We start from the raw sequence: 16414 nt of genomic DNA on the forward strand, positions 1-16414 counted from the left end.
AGCGTTCCCACAGACGGCGCCAAATTGATCCTGTCCGAATGCTGAATCAACGGACGCTGGGCACGGGGCACTTTTCAATTGCTGACGTGGATCTTCGACTAGTAGCACGAAGCTCCGGCGAACCTGCATAGAAGTCGGGCCGGGAAGGGGTTCCCGGCAGTGACCCTCCGACGCTCAAGTCAGGCGAAGCTCAAGAGAGAGAAAGTGGCTTCAAAACTCGTAGAATGCGTACCTCCGGCGAAGAATGAGGGCCTTTATATAGGGCAGCGAAGAAGTGAGTGTACACCTACCGAGGTGTACCCATGTCCATGGCCCATACCCCAGTAAGGACTTGTCAGTGAGCTTCCCTAACCCATACTACTACAGTCTCAGCATGTCCTCGATGGGACAGCAGAATCCCCTGTCACAAGATTTGGAGCATGGCCTACACGTGAAACATACCTGCTGTCAGAAAAAGACGTCCCTTGTCCTTTTCTCCTTTGCTCCAGATCTGGCGTCCGGGCGGACGGCTCCCTCAACATCCGGCCGGACATATGCGGTGGTTTACTTGGGGAGATTCTCCATCACGTGCTTTGTGGAGACTATTAGCAGTGTTACCTTATGGCTTTGGCCGAACGTGCAGTCCGCTCGGCCCTGCGACCTTTTCCACTGAGCGTCGGAACCCTGATTTCGACAAGGTGCCTTTAACCATCAGCCGAATACCGTCCGGTCGGCCCGCCGATCGGACCCATCCTCCGGACGTTCGATTCCACCAGACGGTCGGCCGGCCGGCCGGTCGGACCTGGCCCTCTCCGGACGGACAACTGCCACTGTGCCTTCCGCGTGGCGTTGACTCCACAGGGCGGGGTCCCCTATTCTTACTACCGGATCATCATGTTTACAATCTTCAAAGTTATGAGTTTATATTTTTTCATGATTTTATGCTTCATGATAACAAATATCAAAGTTATGTTTCATGCCTATATTATGATTGTAACTTTCAAAGTTGGTTTTATGTCTAATTTAAACATATTGCCACACATCAAAAAAGGAGGAGATTGTTGATACAATCGACCTAGGATTAAATATGGCGATCTTTGTTTTTGATGTGTGCGTCAAAGGATTTAAGTTAGACTTTACATTTGTTCTAATATGTACTTAAGTTGTGCAGGACTTGGTAGATTGCACAAGCTTGGAAAGTTTCATGGCTCAGGTTCTTAAGATTGGTGAAGGATGGTGCATCCGATGGACCACGGACAAGAAGCAAATGGAGTGAAGGGAAGTGAATCTCAAGGCAATGTGAAGGATGGCATGAAGAATAGCTGCAAGCTTGAGTGCATCTGAGGGACAAAGGCTGAGGAGGAAGACTTCAAGAGCAACTCCGGACACCAGTCGACTGATGCAGTCGATTGGGAGCGAACAGAATGCCTCTGTTCGCTCAGTCCACAGTCGACTGGTATAATGCCGTTGGGATGATGACGCACAGGATCTCCGCAGATTTGATTGAAACAGTAGCCGTTGTGTGATACCAGTCGATTGCATGTTTTAGCAGTCGACTGATGTCGCGAATTCCAGCATACTGTATATAAAGTTGAGAGCTTGGAAAGAAAAACTCAACTGATCCAAATTACTGTTTAAGCTTTCCAAGTGATCTTCAAGTCTTACAACTCTGATTCTCTCCTCCCTAAGCTCATCAACAACTTGTAAAAGGAGGAGATCATCTTGTAAAGGTTTCTCCACCATCACTCTTGGATTGAAAAAGAGAAGATCTTAGTGAAGCTTGATTGGGTGTGTGTGCGCCTTGGATTAGTCACATCAAGGAGGTGGAGACCAAGTAAATCTAGGAGTTAGCCATGTTCTTTTATTGTTTTTCAATTTCATTTCTTTTCGTGCTTCCACTAATAAATTGTAGGTGAAGAATTGAAGAAAGGCTATTCACCCCCCCCCCCCCCCTCTAGCCATACTCAAGGTCCTATCAAGTTGAACCTCTTGATGTAAGCTCTCAATGTCTCCTTGGACCCTTGCTTTATAGCGAACAAGTTAACGTTTGTCTTCTGGTAACGATAGCTATTGGCAAAATGGTACAGAAATACCGCCCGAAAGTCCTTGAAGTTGTGGATTGATTCAATTGGCAAGTGTCTGAACCACCTCTGTGCCGATCCAGAGAGAGCGGTGAGGAAGACTCAACACTTCACTCCATCGGTGTACTGATGGAGTGTGGTCGTATTGTCAAACTGAATTAGATGGTCCTCTGGGTCGATTGTCCCATTGTACTCTCCGATCGTCAATGGTGTGTAATGTCGTAATAGTGGGAATTGCATGTTGATCCGTTGGGAGAATCATCGATCCTTGGCGTCTTTCCCTTCCATCCGTCTTGGATAGATGCGTTGTTCGAGGAGGATCCTTGCTCTCTATCCGCTCGGCTTGATCCTCTGAAGGGGTGTGGAACATTTGGTAAAAGGAGATCGGTGCATTTGGTGCATCTCCATATGTGTTGGTCGGCTTCTTATTTGCCCTTCGAGCAAATATATTTTCCACTTGGTCTCTATGGCCGACCTGCTGTCCCATTGCTGATGTCGCGGGTTTATATACTTGGCGAGCGGTCATCACTTGCTATTGCTGCTCTACCATCTTGGCTGCCCATGCTTGTATCAGCATGTCCAATTCTTCCTTCGTCAATGTCACAGTCATAAGTTGTCCAGTGTCCTCCATCTTCACGTCTCAGGTACAGGTTAAGTTCCCACATATGGCGCCAATATGATCTTGTCCGGAAACGGTGAAGATAGCTGGCTGGGGATATGGCTTTGTGATTGACCGTGTGAAAACTTCAGCTCCGCTTTGCAAAACCAATAACGTCAGTGTCGGGCTAGGTGAAGGGGCCCCCGACGTTGACCCTCCGACACTCAAGTCAGTCATCGAAACACTAGAAAAGCAGCAAATAATAGTAGCAGCAATGAGAGCGTAAATACAAATAGTGAAAACCTCCGCCGGTACATGGACCCCCTTTATATAGTACCCCTTAGCAGACGTACACACCTTTCAATGCATGTGGACACTTTTCTTAATAGGACAGGTAAATCTCTGACATGACAGTGGAAGTTTATGCCGTACAATTTATCGACGGATCATACCTTATTCTTAACGACACTAACTTCTAGAAAGACATGAGCTACGCAAGGGGTTCCACTGTTTGATCGAGCGGAAAAGCTGCTCGACCAAGATTCCCCACTCGATCACTCAAGGCTATTCTTCTCCACGGTCACTCGGCCATCTTTGATGACCTGACAATTTCTTACCTTTAATTGCCTTAATTTTAATCTTTATGTCAACTATTATTCCTACCTTTAACTCATACTTGGTGAGCTCATTTACCACGGCATCATAAATGTTTTAGTTTAAATGGGATCAAATATTTTGCCATTAAAATAAAATTGTCGAACACATTTTGAGTACAAAAAAGACAGAATAGATTGCAAGAGTATGTTGGTGGATATGATAGTAGGCTGCGTTTAATTATTATTCTTTCAAAAATACATATACACACTAATTATCATATATTATTCATTAACAAAAAAAAATATCATAATCACAATGACAATCACTGATAAAATCACCTACTGCTAAGCCACTTTGAGTTGAATATTACATATTGTTCTACATTTAAAATCATTTGCATTTTTTTTAAATATATTCTACTAAGCTTTAGTAAAATTATTATTCTTAAACAAATACGGTCAGTGAATGATTTTATCTAATATTTGAATATTATAAATACTTCATGCATTTATCATTTGAGCTTATTCATTTCCAATACATTTAATAGAATAGGAAGCAGTGAATCCATTATAATTTTATTCAATACATTTAATAGATCTTAGCTTAATTTGATCTAACAATAAATTTTAACTAACACAATGCATTTCACGCAATTAATTAGCACATAGCATACTCGCAAACAAATGTAAAATAGACATGAATAATAATTATGAGGTACCACTTCTCAGCTACTGCAGTTAAGCATTTAAGTAGAGAAAATACTTGGTTCGATTCTGACAGTTTATGACGGGCAAAACCAAATTGCCAGCCTACCCATCCTTTCGAACAAATTACTGATCAACCCCAAAGGAGGAACCTTGAGTGAGATGATCGCCAATTCTTATTGTTCTACCGATTCGTACTGTGCCTGAATAAGGAATGTGCTTGTGAAATCATATAGAGAGGAAGTTAACAGTTCCAAGAAGCAGGGAGGCTGGTGCATTTGCTTTTACCTGTTCAGTGCTTGGGTTCGGTGTCGGTCTTCGTGATGAATGACTTGTACAAACTCATAAAATGAGCAGTAAATTCTGTAAAGACAAATCATACGCTACAATAATCTATTCGAATTTGATAATGCTGGTGAGAGTTGTGAGATAAATAAGTGAGAAAACTACCTTCGATCCTCATGAAGTAACGGAGGTTCTTCTTTGAGTCATTCCATTTGTCAGAATCTTGTTGCTACACAGTATCATATATGCACCAGGGCAGCAAAAGTTAGAGACAAAGAAGTACTAAGGTACTGAAATGAAATTTTCTGGCTTACATATTGGTATTTATGATAGAGGAATTCAGCCTTGGCTTTCAGATGTTCATCCAAATGTTTCTTCAGTTCCTCAAAAAGGGTCTGTAGACACAGGAATGGAAGAACATTAATCCTGTTCTCTTTGAAAAGGGAAGAAAAAAATTATTCTCGCTGTCAGCTGAAGCGTCAGAAGTCTAGGAAAAGCAAACACAATACGCTGAATATAAAATCTGGTGAAACATCATGCTCAATAAGATTCTTGAGCTTCCCACGGATGATATATAATCTGTCCAACAAAATGCAAAATCAACCCCTTTTCTCATTACAATATCATAGTTGGTGACAACGAGCACCATAGAAAGAACATGCGCATACTGTTTAGGGCTTTGCTCTTTAATAAGACTTTTGGCTATTCCAGCAATGACATCTTCCCAGCCAGTTAGGATGTCCTTGTTCTCTTTCAGTGAATAGCTATAATTATCAATCGCACAAATTCAGATATAAAGCACTATATAGGATGAATAACTAAAAGAAACAATTCCTCAATCTACATTGAGAAGGAAAAATAAAAAAAAAAATTCTCTTTGATAATAGCTAGTTGAATACTTTGATTTCCAGGATGCTTCGAATGAGCGAATTGCCTGTCGAAGATTGTTCTTTGAGTTCTCAGCAATTATCTTGGACATATGCTTTGGCAAATATATGGACTCTTGGTTTCCAATATATTCCAGAACTTGAACAATCTGAAAGACATGTCTTATCACCTATACTGATGATAACTCAATAAAAATTGATCGAGCTAAAAAGATTTTGTTGATATTCTTTAGGGAGAAAAATAGATGCATCAAGTTACCTCGTCGTCCGATGGTGGTTGGAGTTTTACTGTCTTGCAGAGAGGCTCAATGATGTGAAGCTTTGAGGCCTCTGAACAGCAGAAGAAAATCTTATTACAACCCTGGTACTTTTCCATGAGCCAGCTGACATAATGTTGAGCATCTGTTGAAAGATTGTCTGCATCATGGATAACTATCACTGCAACCCACAAGGATACCAGACAACAAATTTCATTAAACCTCAGAACATGCCTAATATCAGCCTAAGAGAATCCTCTTAGCATTTCAGATTCTCAATATTGATACCAGCTCACACAATTCATCAGACTTAGAAGAGAGATACATACCTCTGCAATTTCTACCATCACAGATGACATGCTTTTCTGATGATATATGAGACTCATTTATCAAAGTAACTAAGACATACTTCTCATATCCATGCATATCGGACAGATTAACCTCAACATGCCGTGAAGATGTTCCCATGCTAATTTCAATACTTGAAACAAATTCTCCCTGGAGATGGGACCATTCACTTGTAAGAAAGTAGGAGATTCAGGGAAAAGACATTAGTGATTAGGTAATTCCTGTTATAAAAAATTTGTAAAGTTAGACTATGTTTGTTACGATTCATTTAAATATTAACTTTTCACTCACTAAAGTCACTTAAAATTCCCTGCTTTTCTTTGTTCTATATGCTCCAAACCTGTAAATATCAACTATTGCATTCCAGGGAGACTAAGTAAACAATTAGCCAATTAGTCATGTGAATCAATGTTTTTGAGTTCATAAGTTTTTTCCACCTAAAATGACAATAAATCTGAATATTAGATAAAAGGAATCTTAGATTTACCTAGTCTAAGGCATACATACTCAGCTGTAATCCTATGATAATACTAAAAATATTTCATTCTTAATTTGTTATCAAAGATGATTTTCTTAGGGCTAAGTGTTTTTTTCTTTTCAATTTCCTTAGTAGGGCACCGCGAGTTTCATATGATAGTGCAGTCTCCCCTACCATCAATCTCCATGTCTCCTAACTAAAGTAAGTTCCTTATGATACTTACTTTGTGGTAACCATCTATTACTTACCTCGCCAACGAAGAACGTCTGCATGTCCCACCCACCCACCCACCCACCCACCCAAGGTATCACAAACCTATTGGTTGTCATCTCAAAAACTCAAGCTAGTAGGAAAAAGGCTAATATATGCATTTATATTCTTGACATTAAAGCCCCTTGATGTATGGATAGACAAACTGGGATAATTGTCAAGCCCAAACCGAGCACATGAGAGCTGATAAGTAAATTTCAATGACATAAAATTTGAATACAAGACTATTGCTATACCATGAGAAAAGATAGGTTTTATTTTGATAAAAGATATAAGGATTAAGGATTAATCTCTCTCATTTATTAGTTGTAAAAGTTAGGTCGTTCAATAACGCATTCAAATATTGCTTTTTCAAACACAACTTATTCCACAACTTGCCAATTTGAAATTTATATTTGTCTCAGAAGTGTCTGTAAACATCAATCCAATTTTTTTAGCATAATATATCTTGCAAATAAGCTTTTACCATGAAAAAGACAAATGTAATAGAGAAGTACCTTCAACTCAAACTTCCTTAGTTCCATTTTCACCTGTTAAAGGAATAGTAAAAGATGCATAAAAGGCTAAAATGTACACCATTTCTTGTCAACACAAATAATTATTACCTTAACATTCTCTGATCCAAACATTTCCCTTAATGTTGCTAAAATCATAGTTTTCTTCCCAACACCAGGAGGACCTTCAAAAATCAAATGACTGCCCTTTCCTGAACTGACCTATAAAGTAGCAAGAGACCAATTATGTCACTGAAAAAAGCAATTACAGACGTAGCTTACTCATTTATAATCCAAGATTTGTTAAAAAATTAAATGACTAATCAATCGGTTAGTAGTTCTTGCCAAAATTCAAGGAACAATATTCTAACAGTTCATTTTTAGTTAGAGTTTCTTGTTCTTCAAACGTAACAATAACTTTAGTGAGATAATAATACACAGTTCATTTCTTAGTGAAAGTAAAAACTGATCAACATTCCTTTCTGCATGCATTTATGACAGAGTTTCAGCATATTCAATAACTACAATACAACTATCATTCTTCATGATTAACTATTTCAAGATCTAGTTGAGAGAATAAGCACAACCACCTTCTCAACTTTGAAGTTTTACGATTCATAATTTTTATACAGTTAAAAATTTCATTTTGGTCCGACATAAGATTCTTTAAGTTCAGAGGAAAAGAATCAGTAAATTAGAGTTTTACCGTGGACATGCATTAGTTGATTCGGCAAAAGCAGTTAAGTCCTGTTTGAGTTAAGGCCCACTATGAAAAAGCACACAAGATTGTGAGGCATACCATCTGATGGAGCTCCAGTGCCTTGTCCTTGTTACAGATGAACTTGGTCAGAATATTCGGTCGGTATTTGTCTGCCCAAACATATCGCTTTTCCTCAACTGAGCCTGTGCTCCGGGCAGCCGTCATCTTAGCAGTGTCCTTATTTCCGGAACTGGCTATGGCATAAGCAGGACCATTGGAATCGTCCGATCGAGGGAGTACCAGTTCGCTCTCCATCAAGGACTTCCTCCCCGGTGAAGTAGAGTCAGTATCGGCCTTCGACCCACTCTCCTCCCCGCGCATCGAAAACTTCGGAATCGGGGCAAGACCAAAAAGATTGGCTGTAGGAGAGCTATCCAAGAGAAGTGAAGCCCCGCCGGAACATCGGTCGAAGAAGAAGGACAATCCGAGACGCTGGATGTCAACGGTCGATGCAGCGGAGGTGGGCACGGCGGAGCCGGAGCCCGGGAGATCCTGGCGGCGTCCAGGGCTGAAGCCTAGGCTCAGAAGGTGTATAACGGGGTGCTTTCGGAGGAACCGCTCCTCCGACAGAAAGGAGGAGCGGGCGGCGGAGACCTCGAAAACCAGACTTCCAAGCTCGGACGAAGAAGCGATGACGGGTTCGGAGGAGAAGCGGCGGATGGTATCCACAAGGGTGTTCATGTTGTCTGCGGAGGCGCCGGCGATGGTGGGGGCACGAGAACGGAAGAGCGGAGCATCGTGGGGAGGGGAGGGTGGTCCGGCTGGGAGGGAGAAGCTTTTGAAGGCGAAGACCTTTCAGTCACATTCTGTACCCTTCTTTCCATTGGGCATAGCTGTGGGGTCCAACATGGGTTCGCTTCTACAAAAGCTGGTATCCCTTTGAGTTACCGTTGAGGTTGTAGGTTGGAGGACATCGAGCCGGCGCGGAAAACGAGGTGAACTAGCAGAATGGCGGAATGATCGGATGCAGGCGTGCTTTCTTAAAATGATCCAAAGCTGTGCATGCTGTCTGACCAATTTTGTGAAACTTCCATGCGCCACAGGAGCAAGTATTGGAGCGGATCCGACTCCAAAATGTTCGAAAATGTTAGACAGTGACGTCTAACAGTCTCCGCTAATGATTATTTAGAAATTAATTATATAGTAAAAGGTAAATAATATTATTTATTTTAGTTAAATGTATAATTTATTACCTCTCATTGCCTCATTGGAAAACTAGCCCCTTGCTTAATATCAAAAGGAAGAAACAATAATAATTATTAATAAATAATAAAATAGTAAATATATATAATATTTATTTATTATGATAAAAATTGTCGATATGGCTGTTTCTTCTCGGCGTTTGACGCCCAGATTAAAAGAAAGAAACGAGACGAAAAAGAAAAAGAAAAAGCAAAAAACAAAGGAAAGGGGAAAAAAATGCCGGCTGGGAGTGTCGCAGCGGTTAGTTCAGTGTTACTCCCACCGTCTTCCGTCGCCGGATTCAGAGCGCCTCCGGTGGACTTCAAGCTCTTCGCCTCCTCCTTCTGTCGATCCGATTCCAGGATCCATCTCTCCAACAAGGTAAATTTGTTTCCAGCTTCACGGCTTTTTGTTCTTTCATCCTCTGGTTTCCACCCTGTTCTTTGAGAAAGGGGATGAGTTCCATGAAATCTGATAAAAATAAAACCTTCACGTTTACGGTTGGAATTCATTGAGTCTCTGTTGGTTCATTCGGAGACATCGGAGCTCAACTTTGTCTTTCTAGGGTTCAGCTTGGACCGAAATCCTTGGATATCTCTTTTTGCTTGATGCCTGCTGATTTAATTCTCCTTCCTTTTTACTTGGGTCATTGTGTTTTTTTTATTAATCATGGATATTATTCACCTTTGTTTGAGAAGTGTGTGGGGGCGGAGTTTACTGAACTGGAAGGTCGTTTTGCCCTTTTAGTCATGTTATGTGAGCAAAAGATATAACTTTCGACTACTCTGTTTGAATGCGTATATCAGTTTTCAATTTCTCAAATTTCAGTGACTTTTAAGCATTCGCTACGTTGTATTGAACGGAAATCCAAGCGATGATACTAATTGGCAGTAGGCGTAACTTGAAATGGGTTAAGAGTTGTATTATACCTTGGTTTCTAGATTAATGTGTAAAGTTTATGTGTATGGATATAACCATATATTTTTATGTGATTAGGTTTCACTAGTTGTATTACATTAAGTTCAGAAGAGGAGTAAGATCCATATAGTTGAGCTCAAATGATTGTGAATCATGGCTTGCTATTATTGCTGTTATTTGATGAAGACATTGTCTTGTTAACTAAATTATTAAGACCAAGGCATGCATCTACGAGTATGTGGAGTTAGATTTCTAGAGAGAGAAGAAAACGTTTTGGTTCTTGAATATGCACCATTACTTTTCATTTTCTACACCATGGACTGATCAAGAATACAAAAGAATGCTTACATCAATCCGCTAGACCATTAGTTAATTTCTCTACATCTTGAGACATCCTATCAGAAGAAAGTTAGCTAGAACTAGGGGGGAAGGCCATCTACCTCCAAATTTACCCAGTAAACCAATCAAGGGAAGGCCATCTACCTCCGAATTTACCCGGTAAGCCAATCAAGGGAAGGCCATCTACCTTCATGATTAGTCAGGTGACACCTGCATCATCACAAAAAATAACTACTTGGGGTTGATATGTTAATGTATGCTATTTCCCTTTTCAAGTAGCAATGTGATCATTCAAAAATGTTTGCCTGAATAGTTGCTGAATGATATTCAAAGTATATGATTGTGGCTTGGATAAAATGTGCCAGAAATACAAACCATTATGGAAGCCATAAAGTTTCTGATGCTGAGTGCTTATATCTATCCCCCACTTTTGATTGTACTGATGGCATATAGGAGAAATTTGTACATTTATACAATAACAGGAAGTATTGTTTCACAACTAGTTCAGCAAGCATTGTTTCACAACTACTGGGGGTCCATAGGATAATATAAATATTTTATTTTCTCTTTTTTCCTCTTACATCTGTGTCTGACAGTCCAGGTTTAAGTTCTTTTACCGGGTCAAAGAACTCGCTTCCTCTTTCTGTCTTTTGTTGATGTAATCTGTTCATTATTTCTTATTATTTATTGTCCTCATGTTTTTTCAAGATTTGTGCATCTATTGGGTGGCCGAGAATAGGATTTTATGGCAGAAATCACAGGGCAAGAAGCTTAAAGTTGAGGGCAGTGGGAAATTCTAGTGATGGTCAAACACCAATTGCTCCCCTTCAATTTGAATCCTCAACAGGTCAGTTTCTGTTTCAAATAATGCAAACCCACCCACATCTACTCCCTGCAGCCATAGATCAGCAGCTTGAGACGCTTCAATCTGATGTTGATGCTGAAAAAGCAAAAACTCCATTATCTTCCCAGGACCTTCTCCTTTACAGGTTGGTGAATCAGTTAGAGAATTGTTAACCTTTTTGGATATAATTCCACTTCCAACAGTCAGGGAAGTGTAACAATATATTATGTTTCCCAAGGTTATATTTATCTGCAGGCAGCTTATTAGTGAGTTGTACTCCTGACAATATACAGGAGAATTGCAGAAGTTAAAGAGAAGGAAAGGAGGAAGACACTGGAGGAGATTATCTACTGCTTGATCATACAAAAATTTATGGAAAACGAAATTCAAATGATCTCTACTATAGTAACCTCCCCAGACCCTACATATGTAATGGACTCATGGCCCAATCAAGAACATAAATTGGAAAAGATACACTCTCCCGATGCACTGGAGATGATACAAAATCACTTATCTCTTATTCTTGGAGAAAGAGTTGTCGGTCCCCTCATTACTGTCGCCCAAATTAGCAAACTAAAGCTTGGGAAGCTTTATGCAGCCTCCATCATGTATGGGTATTTTCTCAAAAGGGTTGATGAAAGATACCAGCTTGAAAGGAGTATGAATACCCTTCCAAAAGCCAAGGGACCGAGAATGTTTGGTGAATTAAAACCTAACCCACTATGGGACTGGGAATCCATGGTGCAGATTTCAACAGACGAGGATGATGATAGTAGTGACTCCAAGGCTTACAGGTTGAGATCCTATGTGATGTACCTAGATGCGGAGACATTGCAGCGATACGCAACCATACGATCGAAGGAGGCTATTTCATTGATCGAAAAGCAGACACAGACCTTGTTTGGGAGGCCAGACATTACAGTGTTAGAGGACGGATCTCTCAAAACTCAAAATGATGAAGTGGTGGGGATAACATTTTCGGGTCTGACAATGCTGGTCTTGGAAGCAGTTGCACTAGGGACTTTCCTTTGGGAAGCTGAGACCTACGTTGAATCAAAGTACCACTTCGTCTCAAATTGAATTGGGTGACAACATTATGGTTGTTATTCCGAGCAAGGACTCATTCTGGGAGAGTTTTCATCAGTACAACTGATCTTACTGGAGAAAAGGAGGGAGAACTAATCATGTTTAAAGTATCCTCTTTGCATTTTGTTTGTACAAAATATATGACTGCAAAACTGGCACAAAATATATAAATGTGAATTACTTCAAAATTTCAAAGTGTTGTTGTTTTTCAAATTTAATAATTGCTTGTAAATTGGTTTAGGAAATTTCAGTTGTTTAAACTTTTTGTTTTTAGGAATTAGTTCATTTAGATAACATATAATCATACATTCTAAATTTTCTCAAATGTTTTCTACTGGCCTTGTATGTTTTATTAGATCCACTTGCCTATTTGTATTTCCTAAAATTGTACAGGACAGATTTGCTACTCCATGTTCCCAAGCTTCCCTCCATCCCCCATGTTCATCTTTTGGGGGCATTTTTCTCTACTTGATGTGGACTGCTGTGCGATACATGTTCAGCAGTTGGCTGATACCTTCAACGACACGAGTTGAGCAAGGGAGCATGTTGGTTGCTGCGACGATATATGCATGTTCATGCTGATAGCTTCTGACTCACTTAAGCCTCGTGCTATGACCCACATGTATATGGTTTAAGGGAATCATATCATATGGAATGTGATGAAGCCAGGCCAATTTGCAAAAAACAAAACAAAAAAAAGGTGAATAAATGAGCAAGGAATTAGTTAAAGAAGTAACTCACATGAAGAACAACATCATCTTGCCTCAACTGCCAATGGACGCAATGAATTGAATGGTGGCAGCAGGAGGAATAGGGTCCACACCACATGGATTGATTTGTCCTTCCTCATCCTGTCAGTTTTGCGATCAAAGAGTCCAGAAAGCAGTTGATTGTTGAGTCAGCATTTGGAAAAATAAAAGTTGCCAAACTCAAATTTGTCAACCTTTCAAAGAGAATTCCTGTGAAAAATACTTCCTTCAATAGACTTTGAGAAAAAGATGGAAGTTCATATCAAAATTGCATAGTAACAATCTACTCGCTTTGTGGGGTGTGTAGTTCCTACTTCTTTGTTTTCCATTCAATTCAATCCCACCAACTTGCAGAAGTTAGGAAAGAGAAAAAAAGGCACATGAACATGTCAACAACTATCCACCAATCTTTAATCATCAATTTATTGTCCGACAAGTTCTTCACCATCCTAACAGCCACCCACCGTCTCCTTTACATAAATTAATTTAGAGGACCGCCAAGCAAGAAAAAATTGAAGAATCAAGGAATCCAATAGGTATTTTTAAATACTATGTAACAAAATAAAAAAAAAAATTACTATGTAACAACAAAAAGAATATGCGCTAATTCACAATTGAATTGAGGCATTAATTGCTAATCTCGCCGTCGGGCGTGGGCTTCCGGCTCTGGCGGCGGGACCTCCGGAGGTCGTGGCGGAATTTGGAGTTGCCGGAGTCGAGGAATCGGGTCTGCTCCGAGGGGACGATGTCGCAGTCGGGGAAGGGGACGGGGTAGCGCTTGGTGTCGTAGCAGAAGGAGTATGTCATGTAGCGTTTCCGGAAGCGCCGCATGGCGTCGCGCTTGCGGGGGGTCATGACGGCGATGGGGGAAGCGCGGAGTTCGTCCTGCGCGTCCGCGCAGCGGCGGGCAGAGTCGACGAGTTGGATGGGGTCGACTCGGCAGCCGCGGAGGACGAAGTCAGAGAGGTCGGCGGCGAAGGGGGCGTACTTGTAGTTCACCTTGTACTTGCCGTTGGCCGTCGCCCACGTGGAGCCGTCCCAGATGGTGGCGTAGACCGACATCGGCTTCGACGGGTAGTCGCCGCCCATGGCGCCGCTCCGCACCACCTCGCGGATGGGCACGTCGTCGATGTAGAACCTGCAGAAGGGCAATCCGTGAACAATTTTTAACTACCGTTCGATCCAGAAGCTAGCTGTTGAAGAAAAACATCAAACAGCTTCGGTGCGGATTACTTACATGATGCGGTCGGCGGTCCAGAGGATGGAGTACTGGTGAGCCTCGGCGGTGGGATCAAACGGGAGGACGTAGCGCTCCTCGCGGCCGCGGCTGGTGCTTCCGTTGCCGTAAACGTTGGTCTGTATCCTCCAATCGCGGCCGCGGATGTTGCCTAGGAACTCGAAGTCGAGCTCGTCGTGCGTCTTTTCGAACACGTCGCCGTTGGAAGTCTGAATCAAAAATACAACACCGCACCAAAACATTCAGCATCACAACCAACCTTGTCGGCAAAATCGATCGATTAATGTATTAACAGAGTCATGTGCCAAGATTCCTTGATGTTTACAGTTGCCTCGATGTGTTTCATACGATGTATGTTCAAGAATCCATTCAATTTCTAGGGTTTCTATGACACCATTCAGCCGATTTCAGTTCTAACTTGTTTCGATTTCAATTCAACAAAAAAAAAAAAAAAACCCTTTCCCATCTACTTCGATTCTTAACCGAACAATTTTCTGGAGATTAAAACACAAGAAAACAGAGGAAAATACTCACATAGAAGGCGACAACGACGCCGGCGGTGTAATCGGAGGGCAATCTGATGGAAGCGCTGAAGAACCCGTGATGGTAAAGATCACTCGAAATGAATCCCGATCCTAAACCGCCACAAAACGCCTTCTCAATCACCAAACCAATATTCGATTCGATGAAAACGCGAACTAGGGACCGAGGATACGTACCGGAGTAACGATTGAGGGTGAGGCGGGCGCCACGGCCGTCGCCGGAGCGGACGAGATTGTCGTTGCCGAAGAGGTGGGAGAAGCCGTCGTCGAAGGGCAAAGTCGTCAAGTTAAACGCCGCCGTCGCCGCGGACGCCGTCGCTACAAGCGAGAAGAGGAGGAGGAGGAAGCCCGTAAACATCGCCATCGCTGCTGCTGCCGCCGCTCGGCTTCGCTGGTTTCTGGTGTCATTTCAGCGTGGTCCGCACCGAATTTATATACGCGCACCGATAGCCGCACTGACCTGGCTGGCTCCCACTCATTGAAGATTCTTTTTACTGGACAGTCCACCGTTTTCGGTTTGAAATTCCGACTCTACCCCCGCGCGCCGTGCGGTGGAAGTTCGAACTGTAACCCACGACGCGTTCGACAGCGAGTCGTGATTGGGCAAAACGCGGCTCAAAATGTTTGATTTCCGTGACCGTTAATTATAATCCTGGGGTGTAGCTTAAATTTAAAATTTATCTAAATGGATCGTCACTACGAACCCTTTCCTCATGTGAGAATATATTTAAAATAAGAGTATTTTTTAATAATGATAAATATATTCGCTGTAAATGATGATTTTCCATAAATAAACAGATTTTGCATTAAATGTTTGACGCGTGACACACGGCAATGCTTTCTATTTCAAAAAATAAATCAAATCCCGAATCAAATTTAACCAATCAGCAGTAATTGAAATTCACTAAATCCATGGGCGTATCTTTTATTCTCAATTTTTCTAAAAACAATATAATTAAAATTAAAGCCAGTTTGCAAAGCGAGATTATTTTGACACGTCTTTTTTATGGCCAAGCCCTTATATTATTGCACAATTTAGAGGGTGAGGTTGAAAATAGTTTCAAGATTACTCCCTCCCTTCGAGCGACAGTCAGGGACAGGGGACCCACCCAATTGATGAGTTGAAAGTTTGGGTGGTTTTAAATAAGAAGTGCTTTACAGATGACCTAATAAATAAAGGATGATATATCGACTTATTTGACGAAATAAACACTTGACATGACGTGAATTTTAAAGCAATTCAATAACAGATTTTGATATATCAACTAGCAACTAGCGTGGCTATTGCTTGGAAAGACAAGGCAAAGGAGCGATAGCTTCTTCTGTATTGGCGCACTCCCAAAGCACGACTACCACAATCTCGTGTTGATAATGATCCCGAAAAGCCTGTTGTCGATACACACTGAGGCCCAGGTTCAAAGTTGTGTCCAAGATGAGTACTCGAGGAGACACCTAAGGTGTCGACCCAACTTTGCCTGAGGTCCCGTAGTGAATTAGACTTTGTGAGAGACGACGTAGTACGCCAACTACAAGTCTTCTACAGTCCAACAGAGGCGTGGTATTTTGAATTGAAGCGACGGCACATTTCAGCTTTTATGGTCAACAAATGCATGTATAACAGTAATAAAAATCAAGGAGAGAACAAGGTGGTTGCCTTCACATGGGCAATAATTAAGTCTCAACCAGAAAGTCATACCTGTGCACCAAAGCCACTAAGGTTTTTTTATGGTCAATCTTTAATACAGCCAGCCAGCCAGCCAGCCAGCCAAGCAAGACACC

The 16414-nt window shown here is 41.5% G+C and overlaps 3 protein-coding genes across 4 annotated transcripts; 1 reads left to right on the forward strand and 2 right to left on the reverse strand.

The window, feature by feature from the left end:
- Nucleotides 1-3898: 3898 nt before the first annotated feature.
- Nucleotides 3899-8726, reverse strand: LOC121996086 (replication factor C subunit 3-like). Its single transcript, XM_042549900.1, has 12 exons — nt 7778-8726; nt 7090-7200; nt 6982-7014; nt 5718-5886; nt 5391-5569; nt 5144-5280; nt 4913-5008; nt 4754-4823; nt 4559-4639; nt 4410-4473; nt 4248-4322; nt 3899-4162 (listed from the first exon to the last, which is right to left on the reverse strand). The coding sequence occupies exons 1-11, from the start codon at nt 8417-8419 to the stop codon at nt 4252-4254; spliced, it is 1653 nt and encodes a 550-aa protein (XP_042405834.1). The 5' UTR covers nt 8420-8726; the 3' UTR covers nt 3899-4162; nt 4248-4251.
- Nucleotides 8727-9051: 325 nt separating this feature from the next.
- Nucleotides 9052-12847, forward strand: LOC121996087 (UV-B-induced protein At3g17800, chloroplastic-like). Of its 2 annotated transcripts, XR_006115960.1 has the most exons (4): nt 9052-9301; nt 10886-11166; nt 11315-12214; nt 12501-12847. XR_006115960.1 is itself a non-coding variant. In XM_042549901.1 (3 exons), exons 1-3 carry the CDS (start codon nt 9158-9160, stop codon nt 12099-12101), a joined length of 1212 nt encoding a protein of 403 aa, XP_042405835.1. In that variant the 5' UTR covers nt 9052-9157; the 3' UTR covers nt 12102-12302. The 2 variants fall into 2 exon arrangements, 1 of the variants encoding a protein (XP_042405835.1); XM_042549901.1 differs by lacking the exon at nt 12501-12847 and having other exon boundaries at nt 11315-12302.
- Nucleotides 12848-13243: 396 nt separating this feature from the next.
- LOC121996089 (probable xyloglucan endotransglucosylase/hydrolase protein 30) lies at nt 13244-15054 on the reverse strand. Its single transcript, XM_042549906.1, has 4 exons — nt 14813-15054; nt 14628-14728; nt 14094-14302; nt 13244-13994 (listed from the first exon to the last, which is right to left on the reverse strand). The coding sequence occupies exons 1-4, from the start codon at nt 14997-14999 to the stop codon at nt 13484-13486; spliced, it is 1008 nt and encodes a 335-aa protein (XP_042405840.1). The 5' UTR covers nt 15000-15054; the 3' UTR covers nt 13244-13483.
- Nucleotides 15055-16414: the final 1360 nt, after the last annotated feature.

Source organism: Zingiber officinale, chromosome 6A, assembly GCF_018446385.1.
Source record: "Zingiber officinale cultivar Zhangliang chromosome 6A, Zo_v1.1, whole genome shotgun sequence".
NCBI lineage: Eukaryota > Viridiplantae > Streptophyta > Magnoliopsida > Zingiberales > Zingiberaceae > Zingiber > Zingiber officinale.